Source organism: Strix aluco, chromosome 7, assembly GCF_031877795.1.
Source record: "Strix aluco isolate bStrAlu1 chromosome 7, bStrAlu1.hap1, whole genome shotgun sequence".
Classification (NCBI taxonomy): Eukaryota; Metazoa; Chordata; class Aves; order Strigiformes; family Strigidae; genus Strix; species Strix aluco.
In genome coordinates this window covers 17,191,934-17,214,900 of record NC_133937.1, presented here as the reverse complement: position 1 = coordinate 17,214,900, position 22,967 = coordinate 17,191,934, and the positions used below count along the sequence as shown (strand labels likewise).

General features: G+C 43.9%; 2 protein-coding genes and 1 long non-coding RNA gene across 6 annotated transcripts in view; 1 reads left to right on the top strand and 2 right to left on the bottom strand.

Moving 5' to 3' along the window:
- Positions 1-14,424, bottom strand: part of LOC141925859 (dual specificity protein phosphatase 13B-like) — a 24,227-nt gene extending 9,803 nt beyond the window's left edge. The window contains exon 1 of the mRNA XM_074830603.1: positions 13,921-14,424. The gene's annotated coding sequence lies outside the window, so the exon portion shown is untranslated. The remainder of the gene's footprint in view (positions 1-13,920) is intronic.
- LOC141925860 (uncharacterized) overlaps positions 14,133-22,967 on the top strand; it is a 15,655-nt gene continuing 6,820 nt past the window's right edge. Inside the window, exons 1-3 of one of the 2 annotated variants that reach the window (XR_012623967.1) lie at positions 14,167-14,179; positions 14,969-15,024; positions 21,989-22,133. This is a non-coding gene — a long non-coding RNA (uncharacterized LOC141925860). Of the gene's footprint in view, positions 14,185-14,968; positions 15,025-21,988; positions 22,134-22,967 lie in introns of both variants that reach the window. The other variant, XR_012623968.1, reaches the window with a different exon arrangement.
- Positions 16,050-22,967, bottom strand: part of LOC141925858 (dual specificity protein phosphatase 13B-like) — a 24,899-nt gene continuing 17,981 nt past the window's right edge. For all 3 annotated transcript variants that reach the window (XM_074830600.1, XM_074830602.1, XM_074830601.1), the window contains 3 exons: positions 19,693-19,900; positions 18,344-18,564; positions 16,050-17,177 (listed from right to left, as the gene is read on the bottom strand). In XM_074830600.1, the coding sequence (XP_074686701.1) occupies positions 16,951-17,177; positions 18,344-18,564; positions 19,693-19,900 (656 nt within the window). In that variant the 3' untranslated portion in view covers positions 16,050-16,950. The remainder of the gene's footprint in view (positions 17,178-18,343; positions 18,565-19,692; positions 19,901-22,967) is intronic.

The following is a 22,967-nucleotide window of genomic DNA, read 5'->3' as shown; positions in this document are numbered from 1 at the left end:
CCTTGATATGCCAGTACATGAGTTCTGCTTTCGAATAGAAAGAGGTAATGCTACAGAAAATGTATTGTGTAAGTGTAGCTACTCAGTGGGTGTGGAAACAAGTTACTAATTTGGTATGCTGAGCTTTTCCTTTAACCATGTAACTAGGACTTCCTTATATATACTTTATCTGATTTTCCTTTTATAATTTGCTCAACAAACTGAGCTGAATTGAATAGAATTGGTCATGCAAAATCTTATTCACTGGTTAGCTCTTAATTGTTAGCTTCAGCAGGGGAAACTCTGTAAGGAGTATTTTGGTTCTTTCCAATGGTAGTTACCAGACATACGTGTTGTCCTCATGACAAATGTTCATGGTAGAAAAAATCCACAAGAGTAAGTTATAGTGATTCCAGCTGCCATTCATATGAGCATTAATACATTTTTTTTTATTAGGTTGTTTCATTCGCATTCCTTTCTTCTCTGTCCCTCCAAGAACTATCCCATTTCTAATCTTGAAGTAAATACTTCAATTACAAGGAGAAACACTTTTTTTAGACATCAGTTTATCTCTGGAATTACTCTGTTCCCATGTGGTACATTTCTTTTGAAATAGTGGTTCCTTGTGTTAGCTATAGATTTGAACTCCTGGGAGGATTTTTTTAAAAGGGGAATAGAAATTCTATTTTTACTAGAGTTCTGTTTTAAGAAAACATTAAAAATATATTTTTTTCTATATTCTAAAAATTAGTCAAGCATCTGCATTAGAGATATTGGGAAGTCTGTAAACTCATGCAGTTTTAGAACAGAAGCATCTGTCTAGGACATGGGTGAAGTAGTCAATGAGTCAAAGTCTTGCTCTGGCGCTGCCTACTGAATGCCTTTTGCATAAAAGATTAGAGGGATAGTTTGGGGTAGAACGGTCCAGGACAGTAAACCTGAAATCTTTCATCTTTCTGCTGAACATCTCTATCATTTACAAATAGGTTGTATGCATGTTCAAGCACCACTGACAATTTCTTTCCAAACACTAACTGGGGTGAAAGGTTTTCCTAGTTTCCCATCAAGGTACTTCTGCATGCACAGAGAGAGTATAAAGACTAGCCTGTCTTGGGAGCTTGTTGCAACTTTATATTAATCCATTGTTTTGCTGAAGGAGAAATGGAGTAACTAAGTCCCTGAAATGTCCCCAGAAACAAAGGAGGGCAGCAGTGACTGTTCTGTCAGTGTTAGGCCACTGAACATTGACTAGAAGCCACCCTTCCACCATGCACTCTGGGTGATTTGCCTTGCCACCGAGCTGCCAAGAGGGACCCTCTTATTTCAGTGCACCTTCTTCTGCCACCTTCATAGGCAGCCTTGTCCTCTTGAATACAGTAAGTTTTCACCACATAATGATGTTCCCAGGATGGTCTTGTATTGTTTGTATTACAAAGAGCTCCACTGTGGAATGTGTTCCCCTCCCAAATGTGCATATCTCCTCCAGTGTCAGCTTTTACTGTGAAAACAAAAGCAGATGTTCTTGCCCATTTTGGATGGTTTTATGCAAGAGGAGGCATGGAGGAATTCCCACACTGGAACAGACATCTCCCGTCGATTTTGAGAGCTGCTTTGACACTGGCCATCCCAGTGCCCACTGCACCAGGTCTGCCCAGCTCCCGCTGGTGATCTCAGACACCAGTGTGCCTTCTCTGATCCCACACAGGAGGTCTTGCAGCAGAAATGGGACTTGCATTTCCTGTGTCCTGACCACAGGGCCATCTGCCAGTTCATTAAATACTTCCAAGAATAACAGCCTCCTCAAATCTTTCCCACCTCATAATATCTGCAGCAAATGTTCCCCTTTTTGGATGTATCTCATTCTTTGCAGCATCGCTAATGACCACTCTAGGGCACTTCTCACTCCCTATAAAGTTGTTTTCAACTGGTTTGGGTTTTTTTCTTATTTAGTACTGCCTGTAATCCCTTCCTCTCACCCTCTCCCCTGTATAAATACTTTGATTTTCGTATTATCTAGCCTCAGAGGACTGAAGGCTGCTGTCAGCTTTGCTTTCCTAAGCCTCACAGGAGTGGAGAAATACAGGGCGGTGCCCAAAAGTTCTGTTGACGTTGAGGTGTTCAGGCTGCCATTAAGATGGAGAGGGACAGGTGACAGCTCACTCAGCAGCCCTTCTGGGAGCTGTGCTTTCCAGGTCCATAACTCCATCCCTGTAACAGCTGGGTGAATAACTCTGAAGTATAGCACACCTTAGGAAAAGTGCTCCTTCAGAGATTTTTTTTTTTTTTTTAAAGTTGTCTTTCTAGAAGGGAACATAACTGCGTAGGCTTGGCAAAAGAAGGTAGTGTGTGCTATGTGGATACCAAAAGTTGTGGAATAATGGTCTTTAAAAGATGGGTGTGTTTCTTCAGAATTATCTTAAGATGGCTTTAAGCTTTTGCTCATATTGATCTTGTATTATAACTAAGGAATTTACTCCTGTTGAAACACAGACAAGAACTGCTGATGCTGTGTACAAAACTTATTCCATCTGCATTCTGATCGCATTTTTTCAACTGAAGAACAGCATCGGTTCATGTAAACTCTATGTCCAATAAAAAGGAAGGACCAGGGTTCAAATATCAAATGTGAAACAATTGGAACTAACAGGCTGTGAATGATTCAAAAGCAGAGAAGTCTCTGTAGGACTATTCAACTAATATGTTGAGTAATGAATACGCTGAAAAAAAAAATAGCTTTCCATAGAAAATTTACAGACAGGAAAACAAGGCAATTTTTTTCTGAATAAATGACTGCTCAGTTCTAGTGTCAGTCTTAACATTTTAACTCACTAAATTTATACATGCAAGTGTCATTTACTGAAATGCACATATTTAAAGAAAACAATGCTATGATTAAAATTGTGTAATGTTTTATAAGGAGCATGAACAGATTAAAACAAATTAGTGTGAAAGGAAAATGATTATATGTAATAATGTGGTGGTTCTTCATTTTAAAAATATGCTTTTAATGATTCTCAGCTCAATTCAGCTATATTTGCTTTTTTTAGTGGATCTGTTTCTGTGATGTGTGTTGTATGAATGAGCAATACAATTCTAAAATGCCAGTTTCTGAATGATATTCATATGAAACATTCCTGATCTTTGCCCTACTGGAGTTGTATTCCAGTAATTATTCAATCACGTAGGAGAAATTTTACCGTTATATTTAGATTAATTTTGAATTGGTTTGTACTACAACTGTAATTGTATCTGAACTGTGTAATAGAATTTCCTTAATTATGACTAGCAGGAGAATTGCAATCAAAGAGGCCTATCACAGAGCAGAAGGTCATTCTGATATCTAGAGTGACCTAGAGTATGACACAGGCCATATGTGTCGCCATGCTATGCCTGCAGCTGTAACTGCCTTTCTAGAAACCCATTAGTGGCTTTGCTGCAGTTGGGCTACAAGAGCAGCCACATCAATTGTTCCTTATATATGGACTATCCCAGGATGAAAGGAAAGTGGTTCTGTGAAAAGTCCCAGAGAGTATCTCCTCCCTGACTGTTTAGGCTTCCTCTCTTCCCAGCAGTGAATGCCCCTGTGGACTGCATATACTATGGATGCTTTGGTTGTTTGTCAGTTAATTCAATGACTACAGCTTTATCTGTAACACAATTAGTGCTGTTCAGTGCCATGCTGAGGAGAGGGCCTTTAGAGACAGGTATCCCTGGACAGGTATCTCAGACCTTGGAAATATGTGCCACCTTTTATCTGATTTCTCCAACACTATAGTATTTAATTAAGAAAGAACAAACTCAAAAGTCAGTGTAATTTGACAGTTTGGCATTACATTAGCACGAGGTTAAGCTGAGAGGATGGTGTTCAGGATGAGATAGGGTGACACAAAACTCTGCAGCATGGTGCTCTGGAAAGTCAGGAAAAAACAATTCTTGTGTCTAGGATATTTAGTAGAAAGCCTTTATATCCTCTGTTTTTCCTTGCATTTTCCAATGCCAAGGTAAAGGAGGGATTTGAGTATAGTATAAGGATGTTAGTGTTCTCATTTCAATGATGTATTGAATAATTAATCATCCCAGACATGGTATTGGCTTTTGTGTATGGGTAGAACATAGCCATTTTACTCTGGCTTTAGTAAAAATATTTCTGAATTTTTAAATCCTGATAACAAAGTGCTCTACATGCTGTTTTTTTCTCAAGCTGGTATGCACTGTAACCTTGACATCTCAGTGAAGATATCAGTCTGACTGCACTTCAAATAGACTGATTTGTGGTGGTAAAAGACCAGGCTGAAGCCCAGGGCTTGGCCAAAGTAGGTCGTGTCAAGTTCATGCCTATCGTGTATTCAAAACTCATAAACGTTTCTCAGAAAACCTACCCCTTGAAAAGATTCCTCCAATATAACATATGTCTGAGAGAGGGTTTTGTGTTGCTACATCTCCACACAAATGACAAGTGTTACTGTCATCATTCTTTCTTCCTTGGTGTTTAACCCGATAGTCTCACTGGAACCATAATTTATCAATTGCTAGGAGTGCTATGAGATATAGATGGTATGAATCAAATACAGCGATGACTGAGGTAAGGCTGGCTGGACTTGAAAGCTGAAATAGAGGCAGTTTCCAGGGAGGCACAAGGTATTTGAGTAGCCAACTGTTTGTAAGAAAATCTCTCCAGCAGCTGGAGGATGTAATCTGAATAGCACTTCCAAATTTAGTAGACGCTTCCAAACCCACAACTTTAACCCAGCTATATGTTTAGGGAAAGGCACCCACTTGGTGTGACTTGGCAAAATCCATTTAGGTGGACCATGCAGAGCCTATGTTGAGGAGCAGACTAACTAAATTAATCTCTATATTGGACAGCTTTGAGGAGTACAAAGAAGAGGAAAACATCTGTTTGCTTTTCTTCCCCCTCAGTATTGCATTGGTACCCAATTTTCTGTCCTAACTGTACACCTCTCCTCTGTCCAAGTAGAATTTTCCTCCATGTGACATCTAGGGAAAACAGCAGCAACATTTCTGATGCAAAGCATTACTCAAATGTAAGGAAGAAATTAATCAACCCATCCTGGTTCTCAAATATGTTGAATTTACCACAGCTTCCACTGATGTTATGGGTTGCCAGGCCTCAGAAGCCTCAAAAATGTCTAATTTTTTCATAGCAAGTCTGAGACCCAGCCAGCAGGGCTCAGACCTGATGGTCTTGACTGTTTCAGGATGTACATCAGTATGCAGGCCCTAAGGCAGGGTGGCCTCATTTTTGTCTGTAACTGTAGTATAAAATATTCCCTTGTCATCAGCTGGTTAGTACACTTGTATTTACCAACCATGTGTGTGGTTCCTGACAGTGGCTAGACAGAAGGAGCAATGTTTCATGTGCAGCAATGTTGTACCAAATGTGCAAAACCTGGCCAACCTGCTGATTTTGCTGATTTTTCTGGTTTGCATGTATATTTATTTTATTCCTTAGCCACAGGAAATCATATCTGTAGAGATATTGCCCACACTGCAGCTTTGACTGGATAAAAGTGAAAAATATGGGCAGCTAAATGGATTTTCCCTGACCCACCCCTTTCTCAAGGAATGCAAAACCAAGGGTTTTGTGGACACAGTTGCGTTTTTGTAATATAAATGGGATCCTAACCACGTTTCTGAGTCAGGACAGAGGAAGGGATAGAGTCTGCACCAGGCAGGGGTGAGCACATGGAGCACGCTTTACAGAAACCACGGCTGCTAGATAGCACCACTGAAAGGATTGCAGAGATAGGAGGAGACAGCTCATCCACTTCAAGCTTTTCTGTGGCTTCTTCACCACTGAAGCTTGGGTATATTCTGTTGCTGAATTGGACCTTTTATTTACTAGTTACAAATTTTACATGCCATTTTAATAGTGTGCATTGTAACGATTTAAAGCTGTGCATTAAACAGGCCCAGACACTGTTAACAATCTGCATGTTACAATATATTTTTTTGTAACTGCTTGTTATAGCATCAGCTATTAAGAATTTATTACTAGTGCATTTTAGGTGGTGCTTTACAGTCATTTAATTACAGCCATCTAGCAATCATTACATAAATATGCATCGAGAGCAAGAATCCCAATGTAAGGTGACCCGAAAGGCTTTTACCTGCCAAGACCAGAGTTCAGGCCCTCAGGTGGCAATGATGTCATCGGCATATGCAGGGAAACACAAACATTTAAAGCTGTGCAGGGAGCTGTGTTCCTCCCGACACTAGGTGTTCATGAAGTCATCAGCTGGAGCGAGACCACTGTAGAGCTCTAAGGACCTGAACTTGGCTCTTGGCAAGCAAGCAAAGGGAAGTCAGTTCCCCTCCAGCCCTAGTCCAAGCAAAGACACAGGGCTTTTGGCTGTAAGCACAGAAGTTCAGCTACAAAATTGGGCCCTCCGGAACCCCTTGGTACTCCTGTGCTCTCAGCTGCTAAGTGCATCCTTATACCCATTAACCCAACCTGATCTGGTAGAGAATCAGACACACTGCATATGACCCAAAGACAGTAACTGGTCCAAAATGCATCTTATATGTCTCCATGCTACTTGTCACTGCAACAGCATGCCCATATTTGAGAGTCTCTCTAGCTCCATGTCAGGCTGCCACTCCTAGATCAAACATCATTGCTAGTGTCGTCTTCTGCAATGGACTTCAGCCATCAGACTTGACTGATGACCAGTTCTGACAGTCTATAACTCCTTCCTCCATGAAGTACTGATATTTTTCACCCCCTCTTGAGAAAACAAGAATTCCAATCTACAGTATTGTAGCACTAAACAGCTCTTGGACATGCTACATTCATGAGACACTCTTGCTATCCCTATGCTCCCAATTGAAGACAAGCTTGCCTAAAATTCAGTTCTTCCATGTTAAGGCTGGCTCTTCTGTGCACAAGGGTTACATTGCTGTGTCTCTATTGCCTCCAGCAATGACTTGTCCGAGGTGAAAGCCAGTAAGTATGCTCTGTACGGATAAACTCTGTTATTTTTCTTGTGGAAGCACCCTTAGAAGACTACTGAAAAACTCAAAGGACATTCTGAAAGACAGGTGGGCAACTTGACGCAGATTGCTATAAATCAGGAGTAACGTGTACCACTTTGATTTCCTCTTAGAGCTGTTAGTAACCAGCTGGGTTGTCTGGCTGACACTGGTGTTTTGGTACAACCACTCCAAAGCCTTCATCTTCCCTGAACACCACAAATCCTAGTTGCTTTTACATGACTTTTAGTAATGCTTTACCAATATTTGCAGCCTGCAGTTGCAGAGAGTGTGTGGTGCTCTCATTACTGGATAATGTTAGTAGAGCATAACCCTGTGGAGAGGTACAAGCCTGGGTTTATTCACAATCTCCTGAAATATGCTGAGTCTATTTCTCTGAAGCAGATCCAGTGGACTGGAGGCTTGTATTTGCAGTGATATGTTTCAGCCTCAGCACTGTCGTTGTGTGGGAGGCAGAGCCTGTTAGTGCTATACACCGCAGGGTATATGCTCTGCTCCCTCTCTGTGGCTATTTGGGGTGAAACTGCAACTGCCAAGCAGCCCTACTACTACATTCTTTTGCATACTGTCAACTTTGTAAGGGGTGTTGATCTGGACATCTCACTTCCAACTGAACACAACACAAGAAAGCCACAAATGGGTTGCTGGGCATGCTGCATCTAGCTTAATGAAAGAAGAACAAAGTGTCACTTAGCTGTTGCTTCCAGTCTCTGACATGGTTTTATTCTTCAGGCTTACTCTGTGTTGCAAACTCTTAATCTAGCCTGATCTAATTTTCCCAGGTCACCTCCAAAATGATCTAGAGGCAGAAGACATGTTTGTTTCTTGCTTCAGCAGTGTTCAGAGGCCAAGAATTTCCTGTGCTGTGCCTTGCACAGAACCCCAGTTGCAATGCAGTCTCTTAGGTTGGTATCCTGTGTCCCCACCAGAGTTTAGCAGGCCACATCTGAAGGTGAATGAGGCTGCTGTAACAATAACTAGTATAGCAGTGTCCTCCAGCCCCACACTGGAAACATCAGGCTTCAGAATTCAAAGAATCCCATTACAAATGAATGGCTTCTGCCTGAAGGATTTAACTGAAAGGATGGCACAATGCAAAGCCCTTCTCCCCTGTGACTAGCTCTGGTATGTTCTTCTATCTTAAAAACAATATATTGCCTTTTATTTGGGGTCTGTTCTGTCTGGGAGTATTGACAGCTTCACTGCTCTTTGTTCTTGTCCTGTGGTCTCTACCAGCACCATGAAGATAGCTCTATGCTACCCAACTTGCAGGAGACAGCAGGCACGTATCCCTACGGTGGCATAGCAGGAGGGTTGAGCAACCTGCTAGGAAGGAAGACGGGAAACAGCAGGAGGTAGGCGGCCGCGGTTCCCTGGTGTTTCTTAAGCACTGGAATGAATGTTATAGTTATCACAGTGTGCCTGTGAGGAAGACACTGCTGTTCCCACCACACAGGTGGAGATAGTAAAGTTAAGGTGGATGATTTTTCTACATCTCACCACAAGTCTGAGCTGGGAAGCAACCCAGGGCCGGAGTGCTGTCAAACACTAGTAGTGATAGCTGAAACTGGGTAGAGTCACCCTTGGGTTTAATTTGGGTCAAAAGCTGTGCCCACCTCTAGTGAGTCAAAAGCAGCTTACATTATGAGGTGAAAGGCATGGTCAAGATTGGACTTCCATGCTGGGGATGAGATTTCCTAGGAATACTTTAGCACATTTTGGCTTTGGTGCTCAAAATAGAATTCAGAACATGTAAAATCAAACCAAGGACACAGAAGAACCCTATATCACCATGCTGTGCTCCTGATACCCTTCTTTCAGTGACTGCAAAGTCATCCTTTAGAGATACCCTAAAAAAATAGCACGATTCCTTATTAAATGCAGTGACATTATGGCTTAAAAATCTAATTGTTTCTTTGTCTTTCTCTCACCCCAGTCTCTCTGATCTGAGACTTTCTAGCAATGTGATAGCCATGGCAGGAGAGGTTTGGAAGGCTAGTTCCAGTAGCCTGTATTTCTCACCAGTATCTTCTGGCAGAAAGATAAACCACAGAGCTGATAGCAAGCTCCTGTTGCCCAGGTTTTTGGCTACAGAACTGGGAAGGATAAACACCTCCTTAACCACTGCAAGACAGAAATAGAACAAAAGAAAGGAATGGAAATCCTCTCATAATGCAATGGCTAGAAGCAATCCAGCTGTTTTCTTTTATTCCCACCATGAGAACTATGGTCAGTCCCAGTGCAAGCTTGGCCACCTGTCAAATCAGGTTTGTGAACTAAAGCTTATTGGAATTTGACACAGTCTTCTCTTGCAGCACGCTGGTATGATCAATACAGACTCCTCCTATAGTAGTGACACAACACGTATACTACCCATGCGGTTCCAGATGCCCCTCATAAATCATTAAAATACTGGCCAGTTCTAATCAGACCCTTTGGGGTATAACGTAATATACTATTTGAGAACTGAAAACAATAAATCAAGTTAGTACAGAGGTCAGACTGAGACTGAACAGAGTTGAGACTTGCTTGCTGAAGTGTGTATAGTCGAAGAGATGCAACAGAAGGAGATGAAATCCCAAGTCAGCTAAGCAAATTGCTTTCTTCTCATTGTAAAATCTCGCTACTAAGTCTACTGAAGGAAAAAAAATAGGAACTCATCATATTCTGTAGCACAGCTGATTTGAGGTCTAGAATTTCCCAGCAGTTATATTAGCTTGTGGGATTATGGGTATTTCTAATCATTTGTCCTTTAGGTTAACTCTTACCATATTTATAAAACAAACTAGCAGTTAAAAATATGTGTCCCCAAATGTCATAGATCACCTGGTACAAAAAGAACAGAACATATGTTCTTCTAGAGCATAGAAACCAATTAACCACTAGAAAAAATAATTTGGATCCCTCTATAAGGCAACTGCTGTGGCTGCACTCTTCAGTCTTGCCTGGGACACAACAGGAAAGCTTTGTGAAAGGGAGGCTGCCTTGCTGTGCCCAAGTGCTGGGAACCAGTAACAGCCTGTGTGCTGAGGTGCTGCTGCATAAACCCAAATAACTGATGCATTCTCTTTGATACAGAAAAGGTTGAGTCCTGTCCATGTTTTTCAAGTGCTACCTGACTCTGAGGACAACATGGTATGGGGTATGGCCAATCTCCATGACCAACACATAGTTTGGCCACCATAAATGTTATCTGACAAAGAATGACACTGAAGGCTAACTCCCTCATTCATGCTGTATCTCCATGTACCTTTTGTTTCTTACCTTACATTTAGAAGAGAAATACCTAGTAATTGTTTCTTACCTTACCTTAGGGCAAGGACAGTCTGTGGTAGAAGATCCTGCTGTGCTTGTACACTGCAGATGCTAAAGCTATGTAACTCTCAGTACTGCTGTTTAATTCCCCTTGCTTTCCCTTGTACTTTTTCCTCAAACCTCTCTACGTTTGACCTAAATTGGGCAGAGTGTTTTTTAAAGCCCATATAGCAGAGTAGCTTGGCACCTGATTTTTACCTGTGGAGCTGTATTTCTAGTAGTGGTCTGCAGGGAAGGCTGTCAGAGGCCCCAGTTGTGGTAGCCTCCCTTTAGTCATGAATATCAGAACGGGGCTTTGCTCTAATCCTGTGAAAGCTGCTGTTAGGCCAAGCACAGGCTTTGCTGTGGGGAGGTGCGAGTTGTATGAACTCTTGGGGTTGAGCTGAAACGTCTGGAGAGCAGTGCCAGGAACTGATCTCAGACTTTGTCACTGGTAATGCAAACCAGTAATCCAGAGAGTCACCATAAAACAGTGAACAAAATCTCTGTGAGACACTGGCAGTAAATAAAAGAACTAGCAAAAACCAGGGCAGTAAATAACTGGTGGTGACCAGAGTGGAACTTGGCCTGTTTGAATGATGCACCAACACCTACAAACTGGCTGCGTGCATGGGGCAGAGTGGATAATATTGTGTTTTATTTCTAATTAGACCTAAAGCAAGTTTGAATTTCTTTTAAGCCTGGTGGAGAAATAGTTGAAACACAGATGGAGACACAATAATCAGTTCCATCGGAGGTGCAGCACAGCTTGGTGCGGGAACTTAATGAAGATTTGTTGGTCAACAACAATCTCCCAACCCGCTTAACGTGCTCTCCATTTAATTTGCTCTGCTATTGTAGTAAATTTGAAGCCCCCAGGTCAGAGACAGCTTTCATGGCTCTTGTAGTCTCTGCAGTGTCAGCAGGAAGCATGAAGCAAAGACTTAGAGCCTGGACTCCAGCAATGTGTATTTCTCCTAATGAAACCGAAAGCCAGGTGAAATTTTTGGGAGAGAGGAAACAGGATATGAAGTCCCTTTGGGGGACGGGGGGGTGTTCATAACACTCAGAAACTTGGCCCACATTTCTGGTCTCCTCCCTTTCTACTCCACAAAGGGCTTGTAGCATTTGTAGACAAACTTGGATCCATCATATGTTGTGGGAGAACCTGCTGGGAAATTTGGTGATTCCTGCACTTCAGGGCAGAGGAAACGTGTGTTTCTGCTTTGTGTTTTTAGGAAAGTAGGAAGATGAAATTGGAAATAAAACACAGCAGATGGGAATCTCACAGAGACAGACACTGGAAAATGTTTAGACAAGCTTTGTCCTCAGTCCTTGAGCTCAGGATTTAGCAACTAAACTGTAGAGAGACTTCAGAAAGACAATGAAATGCATTTTGGCTTCAAATACAGTTCCTCCAGAATCCAATGAGAGTTGTGCACGTGAATTTGAAGGCAGAATATAGCCAGCCGTATGGGGAATAGATGTAATGTGAGAAACTCTCATGCTATATTATTATAGTCTGAATTGTTTCCATCATTTTGGGTTAAGTAATTCCCCACTATCCATCTCTAAAGTGCAAACAGTACAGCCTTGATGTGCCCCAGGGAAAGGAAGCAAGCCAGCCTTTGAATCTTTACCCAACCTTACTGCTCATACTTTGCTTTCAGTGAATAACTGTTCAAATCCTTTAATATTTCATTCCCATAAAAATATATTTACCAAGGGTTTTTGTGGCAGCAGTGAGGCTGTGTTTATTATTTTAGGAACACCACACAACGGGCTTTAGAGAAAAGACAAAGCAGGAGCAGAGTGCTGCAAATCTGTCAAAGAACAGCATGTTTTCCACCTGTTGAGGCAGCAACCACAATAACAGATGCACGTAATAATTACCTGTACCTCAAAGGCAGCACCAAGTCCTGCAACTTCTGCTCCCCACCTAGCAGACAGCTTGATAATGGAATTACAAAAGAGGAGCACCGAGAGAGTAGAGTAGGTAGTGCTTTGTGAAGAATGAAAGAGCAGCTCTTATTAAAGAGACACTGGAAGGTGGAAGATGAGAAGGAAAGATCTGAGGCACCATGATGCTAAAAGTAGAGCGGAGCAAAGGAACTCCAGGAGCCTGCCTTATTTTTAGAGTGGCGGTCAGGTTTTTGCTAATACCTTTTCCAAGGCTGCTCTCATTTGTACTCTTAGCATCAGAGATAATTTCTACTGATAAACAGGTGCCCCACACACCTACTGCAGCCCACTCCTTCCCAGAGATGGATGGCCCTGCAGTGGCAAGAGGGGCACGTACCCCTGTAGGATTAGGGCCTCATCTCAGTAAGTGGCACCATGAGTGACCATGACCGTGTGCCAGGACCCTGTTCCTCTTCCCCTCTCTGCCGCCTGGCCCTGGGAGCGTGCTGAAGCTACACTACCCTTTTGTTTGCAAGTTCCCCAGAGCATCTGGTATAAGGAGAAGGGCTGGGGACAGTATGGGGAGCAGGAATGCAGAGCAGGTGAAACACCTTTGGTCTTTCCTGCTAAAGTGCTGAGGCTTCTGAGGCTCTTTTTCTCCCCTTCCTCTGACTACCAAGGGGAAAGAGGTGACATTTGACTGGGTGAGGGCTCCCAGAACTCAGACCATATGAACCCTGGAGTGGTTTGTACCATGATAGTTCCTTACTTGCAGAAAGAAACAGATCCTTCCTAGCAAGGATTTGCAGAGGAAGGGAATGATCTCAGCCCCGATTTAATCTTGACAGAAGCAGATGATGAGAAGTCTGTGTGCTGAGTTGGAGCTTTCCTTTGAATTCCTACAGTGTTGAAGGCAGTGCTATAAATAGACACAGTATCCTTTTTACCCTGGTACAATTCTGTCTCCAGCTCCCCATATAGACAGCAAGTCTGCTGGTAGGTATTTAGCAGGAATTAATTTAACCCAGTCTTCTCTTTCTGTACTCTTTTACTCCAAGCATCCCGATGGCTTCCACAGCCATACAAACATATTTCCTCAATAAAAATGTTCTGAGCAAGACTGCTGATATTAAAAATCCCATTTCTGTCTGAAAATTCTATCCTAGTTATAAATAATCCATAGAAGCCTCAAACTATAAAGAGTTAGTATTAAAAAAAAGAGAAAAAAAAAAATCCCCCCCCCCAAACTTCTTCATCTTTCGATTTTTTTCCCTCAGGTTTTGTTTTTGAACTGCACAGCATTTTATTCATAGTCTGTTTCACATTTTCTCCAGTATAACTGGCTGGCCAGTTTCTCCCTTCCCAGGAACAACTCTAGTGAACATTAGCTGAGAAGAAGGAACCCCAGATACAGTGTTTCATGGCTATTATCTTAAAGATAGATCCATAAGAAATTTAAATACAAGCCAGAATGGTATTTAAAAAACCAAACCCATTGCATTTAAGCATCTTTTTTCAGCGAGAGATCCTCAGCCTGGGAATCCAGCTGGAAAGCAAACTAGAATTTCACAAATATTAGACTTTCTGAGTACAACTGGAGCGATGATAATCTGGCCTAGCCCTGCAGTTGTCTCAGTGCTTGCAGAGCTGGCTGTGGTTAAATTCATGCTGCTCAGTGCATGTATTGAGTTCACTGGGGGTTGGTTTGTAAACAAGCTTAAAAGTACTTGCCTGGTAGTCGAAGCTCCCGCGCTGTGGTGTCTTGGATTACCTTTGTTTGAATAATACCACTTAGTTTCCTCTTAATGTGCCAGTTGCACAACAGATTTCTAGCCTCTCTGTGTTCAGCTTATTCAAAGTCTATTTTTAATTGTGTTAATTATAAACCATAATCCTCTACCCTCTTTGGACCTGCAAGCATCGGCCAGAGCAAGGCAAGTGGAGGGCAGTAGCAGGGGGAGGCTGAGCTTTGACAGAGGCCGATCGTCAGGTGCTGTAAGCAGATGGGACCCGGGCGGCCTGGCGGGGGCTGCGCTGGTGGCGATTCCCGGGTTGGCACCAGAGCGCGAAGGGCGGCGGCCTGCGGGGGCCTACCCCGACCCCCGGGCTTTACCATGTGTGCTTCTTGGCGAGGCAGCTGCGGTTTACCCCAGGTGTGAGCGCCTGCGGGGTGACTGGGCTCACCCCGGCCCACCCGCGTTGGTGGGCAGTTGCCGTTCATCCTCGCAGCAGGCGTCAGGGGGGTGGTTGGGCCTTACCCCAGCCCTGCGCATCGTGCGGGGTTGGGGTGACCCCCGGCACGCGCTTTGGCGGGTGTCGAGTTCTACCCTGGGGGCGGGGCGGCGGGGCTCGTCGTGACGGGGCGACCGGGGGAGGGGGGGGTGGTGTGTGTCTGTGCCCCAGCCTCCCGGGCGGCGCAGGGCGGCTGGGGGCGGGCGCGCTCCCAAGCACAGCGCCCCCCCCTCCCCGGCTGCTCCGCTTCCCGCGGGGTTTGACCCGAATTCGGAACAAAAGGGCCGGTACGGGGTGGGGGGCTGGGGGCGGCCGGCCCGCCGCCCCGCCCCGCCCCGCCCCGGCCCGCCGCCAGCCCCGCCCCGGCCCGCCGCCAGCCCCGCCGCCCGCGCCGACGGGCCGGCGGCGCCATCTGGCGGCGCCATCCGGCGCGGCGGTGCCGGGCCCGGGCTGGGGCTGGGGCGGGGGGGTGCGGGGAGCCCGGCGAGGGGAAACCGCGCGTGTTACACCGTAGCGTGAGAAATTGCACTCTGTGTGTCTTCCGCAGTGTTTGCAGTAACGTATCATCCGACTAAGATGCAGGTTTTCCAGTTGCACCAACCTGTAAGTTTTTATCTCGTGAAACGCATTTAATTTGCAGGTGCCCGTACCCCAAGCGACTGCATCTTCAGCTGTGCCCTTCGCTCTGCAGCTGAAAATGGCTGGCAGGCCTCTGTCCTGCTGCTGCTAAAGGCAGGGAGAGTTTTCCTCGGTGGGAAGCATAAGGGAATGGTGCTTGGGGCTGGGGCCTTCTCTAATAGCCGGATCCACTGGTTTTTTTCCCCTACTTGTTCTGTAAGTTGAAATCAGTTTGTCAATTGGTGACTGAGACATGCATATTAAATTTCGATTTGGGTCAGAAGCGTACTTCTAAGCTGACCATTGCTACTTGCTGTGGTTTTGTTGACCTTACAGAGCAGCCCCAGAGCTTATGAGCAAATTTCCTTACGCAGGGAACTAAAGCAAAGAAGCGCTCCAGCACTACTCTCCTGCTGCTCGGGGATCCAATCCATGGGTTAGTCCACAGCAAAACCCCCTGAGATGCCCTCAGTGTGGGGGTCAGATCCTCAATTCCAAATGGTCTGCTTTGTGTGCTCTCAATCCTGTGGCCTGGCCCACATAGCAGATGTAGATATCACCAAAGAGCATTATAAAAGGTGCTGAGTTGTCTGTGCTGAGTTGTCTGTCCTGAAGGCAGAAATCTGCTTTGTAGATAGTACTGGGAATGGCAAGGAATGTTTTCCCTTGTTGCTGTGCTGCTCTTGAGTAGCCAGCTCACATGGTGGGGAGTATTCATGCCTCTGCATTCCTGAGTTTGGTACTAGGAATGCAAACAACTGCCATCCCTGAGCTGGCTTCCCCGAGTGCTGCCAATGTTTGTCCGCTGGGAGCCAAGAGCCAGATGTGCTTCACATAGTTTCCAGGCAGCATTGATCCATCAGATGACAGTAGCTATTGAGTGCTCTTATGGTGGCCCAGAGACACAAAGATGAAAGCCTGATGCCTGTCAGCACCTCCCTTGCCATTCCTGTGTCCCATCAGTTTTCACTTGAGTCCCCTCACAAAAGCAAATGCCACAGAACACGATGTTGCAATGTTAATGACCTTTATTTTTGAGAAAGAAAATCCCATGTTTTATAATGTTGAACTGTCAGACAAATTTGGGATACATTGAACTTTGTTGTCAAATGTTTTCCTGCACCCGCTCCCGCTGCCCATGCAGCTGTTCGGAGCCTCAGCTGGGAACCCACCTTCCTCTTTAGAAGCATTTTCCATGGCATCTCCTGGATTAATTTCATTAGAGAAGAAGAACAATATTTGAATGCCCTCTCAAACAAAGGTATTTTCATGGGAGAAAAAAAACCCTAAATCTAATGAACAGTCAAAGGGAAAACACTGTAGAGAGACCTGGAATAATTTCTTAAAGAGTGGCTTGTGTTGTTTCCCAGCTGCTCTGCCTTTAAACAGGCTCTTATCCCCAACTCAGGGGCTCCACCAATTGTAAAAGCAAGAACTAACCAGTGCCAGATTCAAGTCTCAAAATACAAACCATTTTAGATACAGGGAGCAAAGGAATGGGGGGCTGGTTTGTAAGAAAACTTCTAACCATTATTGTAGCATAAATAATATGGCATCTTTCACCTCAAATAGCCTAACACTTCATAAAATGATATGAGCTTCACTAGTTGCTGAAACACAGCTATTTCTGAAGTGGAACCTGATATCTTTTTTTTTTTTTTTTTTTTTTTTTTTTAACCAGCAGAGAGCAATGTTTTAAGGTGGAAAGTGAAGGATACAATATACAACCAATCGTAAATATAATCTAGGAGGGCTTTGCAAAATGAAAGATCAAGTAAAATCTACTTTTAGTAATAACATGCATTCTGGTGTATCATAAACTTGTGTCCCTAGTTTACAAATGCAATTAATTTAAGAGAGATACAAGAAACTCAAATAACATTTTGTCCTCTCTCTTTCAGTGATACTCTTTTACAGCTCTTTGGTAGCAGATGCTCTGGTTCCTTTCCTCTCTTCGTTTAGTTTAATGTCCAAGTCCCGGAGCTGGCTGAGGAACCCTGAATTTGGGCAGATGTCTCTGTGAGCACTCACTGTTTTCAGAGCATCCACGAGTGTCATGTTTTCATGGATCATTAAAAAGGCAAGCACTAAAGATGCCGATCGGCTCACCCCCATGGCACAATGAACAAACACCTTACCTGCAGAAAAAAAGAGGCACAGCAAGTTGAGTGGAATTTAGCATTTCTAAAGTGAGAAAAACACAGGGAAGACAAAAACTACTAGAAACAAGTTCAGAAAACAATGGTGACAATTAGCGGATACTCATGTTTTCAGGGAGGGCTAGTATAAGATAATGCCATACATCTGGGGCAAGGTGGCATTTCATACTGACCTCCTGAATCTAATTTAGGCTTCAGATTAAAATAGTTGAAATTTTCTGTGGAAGGAGAAGCTTTCTGGGACTAAACTTGTTAGTATAGTTTTCTGTGGAAAAAAACCCAACAGTTTTGGCAGAAAATTTTGGCCCAGTCCTCACTGTGATCACTGACAAGTCTCATAAACTCTGTAGGATAGTCTGCCTGTAAAAATGGACTCATAATTTACTGTATCTCAGCAGCCCAGTGTGAGCTATAACTGGGGATTTAATAAAGCACTCCAGTGAAAGCAGCAGATCTTGCAGCCAGTCAGAGTCAGAGCAAACTCTGGAACAAATGGAAATTATGATAACTAGGCCATAATCCAAACTCTGCTGACAAAAATTCAGCAGGCTGTGGGTCAGGCTCGTAGTTTTTGACTTAGTTCATTAACTTCTGCTGCTTCTCTAGCTTAATAGACAGTCTGAATAAAGCTCCAATTCTGCGAAGCACTTAAGCATGTGAAGCATTTAAGCCAGAGCTGAAGTGCCACTGCTCCCAGCTGAGTGCATTTGGAGCAGGAGCAGGGCAGTGGTACACCGGGCAGGATCGCCAGGCTGGAGCCAGTGCTGGGGTGCAAGGGGTGCGAGGTGCATGTGAAAGCACACGGATCCTGCCAATTCCCGCAGGGGGGACCCATGAGGGAGCACCCGCAGTGCCAGAGCCTTTGCCCTTCCCTCTCACTCTGCTCCTGGAGTTGGCCCTTCCTCCCACCACACTGGGCTTGGGGCTGCCAGCCTTCCCTGGCTCCCAGGGACCTGGCCACAGCCACCTTCCCTGCAGTGCGTGGCATAGACGCCCTTCTCCCATCCTTGGCACGGCGGGTCTGCGTGTGCCTTCTCAAACTGTATGCTGAATCTGAGCTTTGCTGGCTGCCTGTTACTGCAAGGAGAAGCCATTTGGCTCGTGTGGAAACTTCCCCCCAAAGCTTCTCTTTGCCTCCCTCTTACCTCCTGAAGTGTTTAAGGCTTTGCCTATGAAATTGGCAGCATCATAAAAGAAGATACTTAAATCAAAGGAGGGATCATCAAATGCTTCTACTCCGTAGTACTCTATTTGCAGATCTTCGTAATATTTGGCTCCTGTGTTGATGCTATATGGCCCATCTGCTGCATTAAGGATATGAGTAATGTTGAGGCTTTGAAGAGTAGTTTTGCTCCTAGCAGCCCACCTGTTGAAAGACATGAAGGGCTCATTGGCAACACTCCTAACATTCTGCTAAAATAGCATGGTTTTAAAGTTAGTGCCTGCTCCTGCTAGGGAAGGATGCAGGAACTGCAGCTTGCTTACAGAGTAGCACATTTCTAGAAGCCCACAGTGCTTTGCACATGAAAAATGTGATATGGTGGTGTGGAGAGCAGCAAGAACACAGGCTTGCTGGTGGGATACTGTTAGTTAAGCAAATGCCTCCCAGCAGTTAATCCCTGGGAATATGGTTTACTATATAAAGTGGTCAAGATTTTCCTATAAGTAGTTATTTACCAAGTTCTAGATCTAATCTCTCATTCATAGTATGCATGGGTCGCAAGGGTGAGAACCCCCACAGATGCAGCAGCACCTCGTTCCTGGATTGGACATGAAGTGGCTGCATCATGCACACCAGCCAGGTTCTCCCTGCTTCCCACCATAAACTGGGACTGAAGTTATTCCACCAAACTGTGATCCTTAACTGATGTATTCATGAGGAGGAGGGGTTGGGAAAAATGAACTGATGATCTATGTAATCCAAATAGAAGTAATCCAAACAGAAGGAAATGGCAATAAATAGAAGTGATCACAAGAATAAGGTATTTGCATGAAAATTCCTGTTTGATATTTTCAGTTTTACCATCTTTGAAAGAAAGTTTGGATGTGGACTGGCAAAGTCCCTATTGCATTATTCATTTGGGTCCTCCTCAATTTGTTGATTCTGCTACTCCTATTTGAGTGTGAGGGCTATGGTGCTCCTGTTTGCTGATTTAGAGCACAGTTTCCAGGGCAGATAATGCATCTCAGAGTTGACACCAATTTGGTGTGGGTTCTTTAAGGACTTTTGTCTAGAATGCAAATAATTCTTACCCTGCCAAATCTGCTGTGGTTCACAGAATATAGAAAACCCAACTCAGACACACTATGAGTAAGTCACCATTTTGTATGTCATGTTTTTCATGACATCCAAACTCCTTATGTTCTCAGTTTTAGAAGCCGGTATGGCAAAAACACTCCTGAAGACCCAAAAGCTGCTCCCCAGTGTACCACACCCCTTCTTCCTCCTCCCAGGGACCAATAACAGCTTAATGATAGGACCATATGTTCTTACGCATCTCCCAGGTAAACATTTGGCCAGACTTGGTCCACATGATTATCAGACCCTCCTCTGAACCAAAAGAGCCGCTGGAGGTCTGATAGCGCTGGTGTTTCATAGGAAGCTCTGCTCCCTGCACTGCTAGTCGGAGACGGAGAGTCTCTGGTGTGAGGCATCTTGCTCCTCTCTTGCACGCACTCAGGCTGTATCAGAGACAGCTTTTCTGAAATGAATTAAGAGGAAACTTTCATACAGAAATAATATTCCCTAGAAAGTAGTCCTGTTCATTACCCTCCAAATAGCATTACATTATTATAACTAGTGTGTGCAGCAGGGCCTGCAGGTGTTGCTAAAAGCATCCAGAGAGCAGGACTGACTCTGTGGTAGGACTCTACAAGCATGTAATTCATCCCCTGAGAAAGCAGCAGCATACCATGATATGATGTAATTTCTTGTGAAGTGACACTGTTGAAAGAGAACATCCTGTGCCACCCAAATCAGCACTAGCTGAACCTCGTAGGTGCAGGTATTATTTCTGTTACTATAGTGCTGATGAGTGCATGCAAGAAGGCTCCAGTACTTTATGTTGGAGGGTTACCAAAGTGTTTGTGCACACTTGATTCTGGTTAGTTAAAACTGGAAGTTTTTGGAAGAATGAATCATTGGACTGACTTATACTTACAAAGCTTCTAGGGCCAAGGTGGAAATCTTAGGCTGTGTATGTAAGACACAGTCATATAGTGTATGTGTATACATATATAAAATGTATCTGCATAGTTTTCTTTCATTTATAGGAATGTATTTAAACACATGTATACACATAAATATACATACATGTATACATATGAATGGATTTTCACATGCATATATACATATCCATATATGTCTGTATGTATATAGATAGAAATGGAGAGAATTTGAACTAGTTTTTTCTATCTCTCTGGTGAATACCCCTGAACACTCAGCTATACTGGTACACTTGAGTCTGTCTGTCTCAGTCCCTCCTCTGGGAGCTGTTCCACTTTGTATAAATAATGTGGTAGCTATTTGCCTCCAGAGAGAGGCTGTTTCTCTCATCTGAGAGGTAGAGTACTTACCTGGGATGTGAGAAAAAAGAGCATCTGAATTTGGAGAAATTATAGTGCTGAAAGTTCTGTCTTGGTTGCCCTGTTAAGAATCCCATCTAGGTCTGTTTTGCTCCCTCACAGATCATGCAGTGGAATATGGGCATCCCTTTTGCAATGTTGTTTGCTGGTTTAGACCCAGCAAGCTCAGGCCAGACAGTCCAGCCTGAAGCAGATCTCAGCTGAGCGCAAGAGTTCAAAGATATCCAAGCAGTCCCTTCTCTGAGACCTTAGAAGCATTTCTCCTGCCAGGTTCTCATTATCCTGAATTGCTGTTCTCACCCCCAGAGAACACTGATGATCTTCAATTGGTTGTTTGTTGGTATTAAATCCATAATGAATGTGAGAGCCACACTAGAACTCTTCCCAAAGTAGCGTGGCTGGTGTTTATTCTGATGTGGCATCAGCTTTCACTCTAATGCCTGAATGCCTAAATCTAGAGTTTGGGTTTATTTTCTCAGCAATTCTAGAAAACAAGTGCAGATGGGACCTGTGGAAGTCATCTCATCTGTCCCCTGCCCTACAACAGCAGCAGCCAGATAGATGTTAGATGTTGCTCTTAAAGCAACAACAACAACTTTGTCCAAACATCCAGGTACATTATTTGTAACAGCATAGGCTGATTGGGAGAATAAACAGAAAGCAAGGGATAATATCTTGTTGCTTATGAAAAAAGAAGTGAGATGATGCAAGGCATATTATTGCACACACCACATGTATTTCTGTGACCTCAGCCTAAATTTGCTTCACCTGTTCCCTTCTCCCTCCTCCTCCCCACAAATGTTAAGAGCAGTTGTAGCTTTTTTGTATGTTCCAATAAAAAGGAAGTCTCCTTAGGGTAACTACTTAATAAGCAAAATATGAAAAGCACAATAAAAATGATGGGAGAAATGGAAAAGAAGCTGACTGATTTTACTTTTAATGATGAAGGAAAAGAACTGCAGGGAAGTAGAGAGGAATATAGGGATAAAAGCCAACAAATTTTTCAGGGCAGATAATGTAACACAAAGAGCTTTGGTAAAAGAGTATGTTGTGCAATCCCAGCACAGATTAGCATGAAGAATAGCACAGAAAAAGATATTGTGCATTGCCCTACAGGTTTTACTGCCTTGCAAAAGTCATGCACTGTGCGCAAGAGCTACTGCCAACATTGTCATGATGACCTGTCTGTACTTTCACCGACACAGAACGTTAAGCTGAAGCAGTAAAACGAAATCAAGAAAAAGATCATACAGCTTCTACATCAGGAGATTCATAAGACCACAGGCTCATTGTCAAGGAGCGTGGATGATTCTCAATTGCTGCAGATGTTTAAAGGCTGAAGTTGTGGAGGTAAGCAGATGGATACTAAACTTTCAGTTCTCCTAGTCCCCACTGCTTTAAACTTCTGTTGTAGCCTGTCAGCTGGTAACAGAAATGGCGATGATTAGTAGAGAGAATTGCATTGCAAGGCCTCTTGTTCAAGACCCGACTTTGAGGAGGTTCTCCAAGAATTGAGCTGTTTTGGTGCTGGTGAAACTTAGCAGGCGACTCCAGCCTTTGCAGCCAGGGAGGTATTTTGCAACAGAGCTCCCTTTCATACAGCAATGCTCTTTCCAAAAAGTGCGTCAGCATCATTTGCTTCACATGACTAACACCAGATGAGTGAGCTCCTCGTGTGAACACGAAGCATAGCTCCTCCCAAGCACATCACTCTGTCCTGCGCTGCACTGGCCTTGAAATTGAATTGCTCTGCGGGGCCTTTGGGGTAAGCTTGGAAATAGCTATACCAGATGATTGGACTAATGAGGAAAGTAATATGAATTTTTTAATTGAAGACCAGGGACTTTGCTGAGGGTTCCCCCCCGCCCCGCTACTACTTTAAGATACTGCAAAGCTAGCAAAGTGTTGCCACTGATTACATTTCTCTAAGCTTCTCCCTCTGGGTGGCTCCCAGAAGCTGCTCTAGTTGGAAACAGCCAGTGACTGCAGGAGGGCAGGAGCCCCTGTAACTGGGAAGAAAAAATTCTGTCTTACAAGGTCACTAACGTTTTCTGCGGAGATCTAGACCATGCAAGTTGGATAGGATTACTTTTCTTTTAAACTGCAGCCTGGAAGTACCTAAAGACCTTCTCATTAGATTCTTTCTCTTCCCCCTCCCTTTTTTTTTTTTCTAGTTAGAAACAG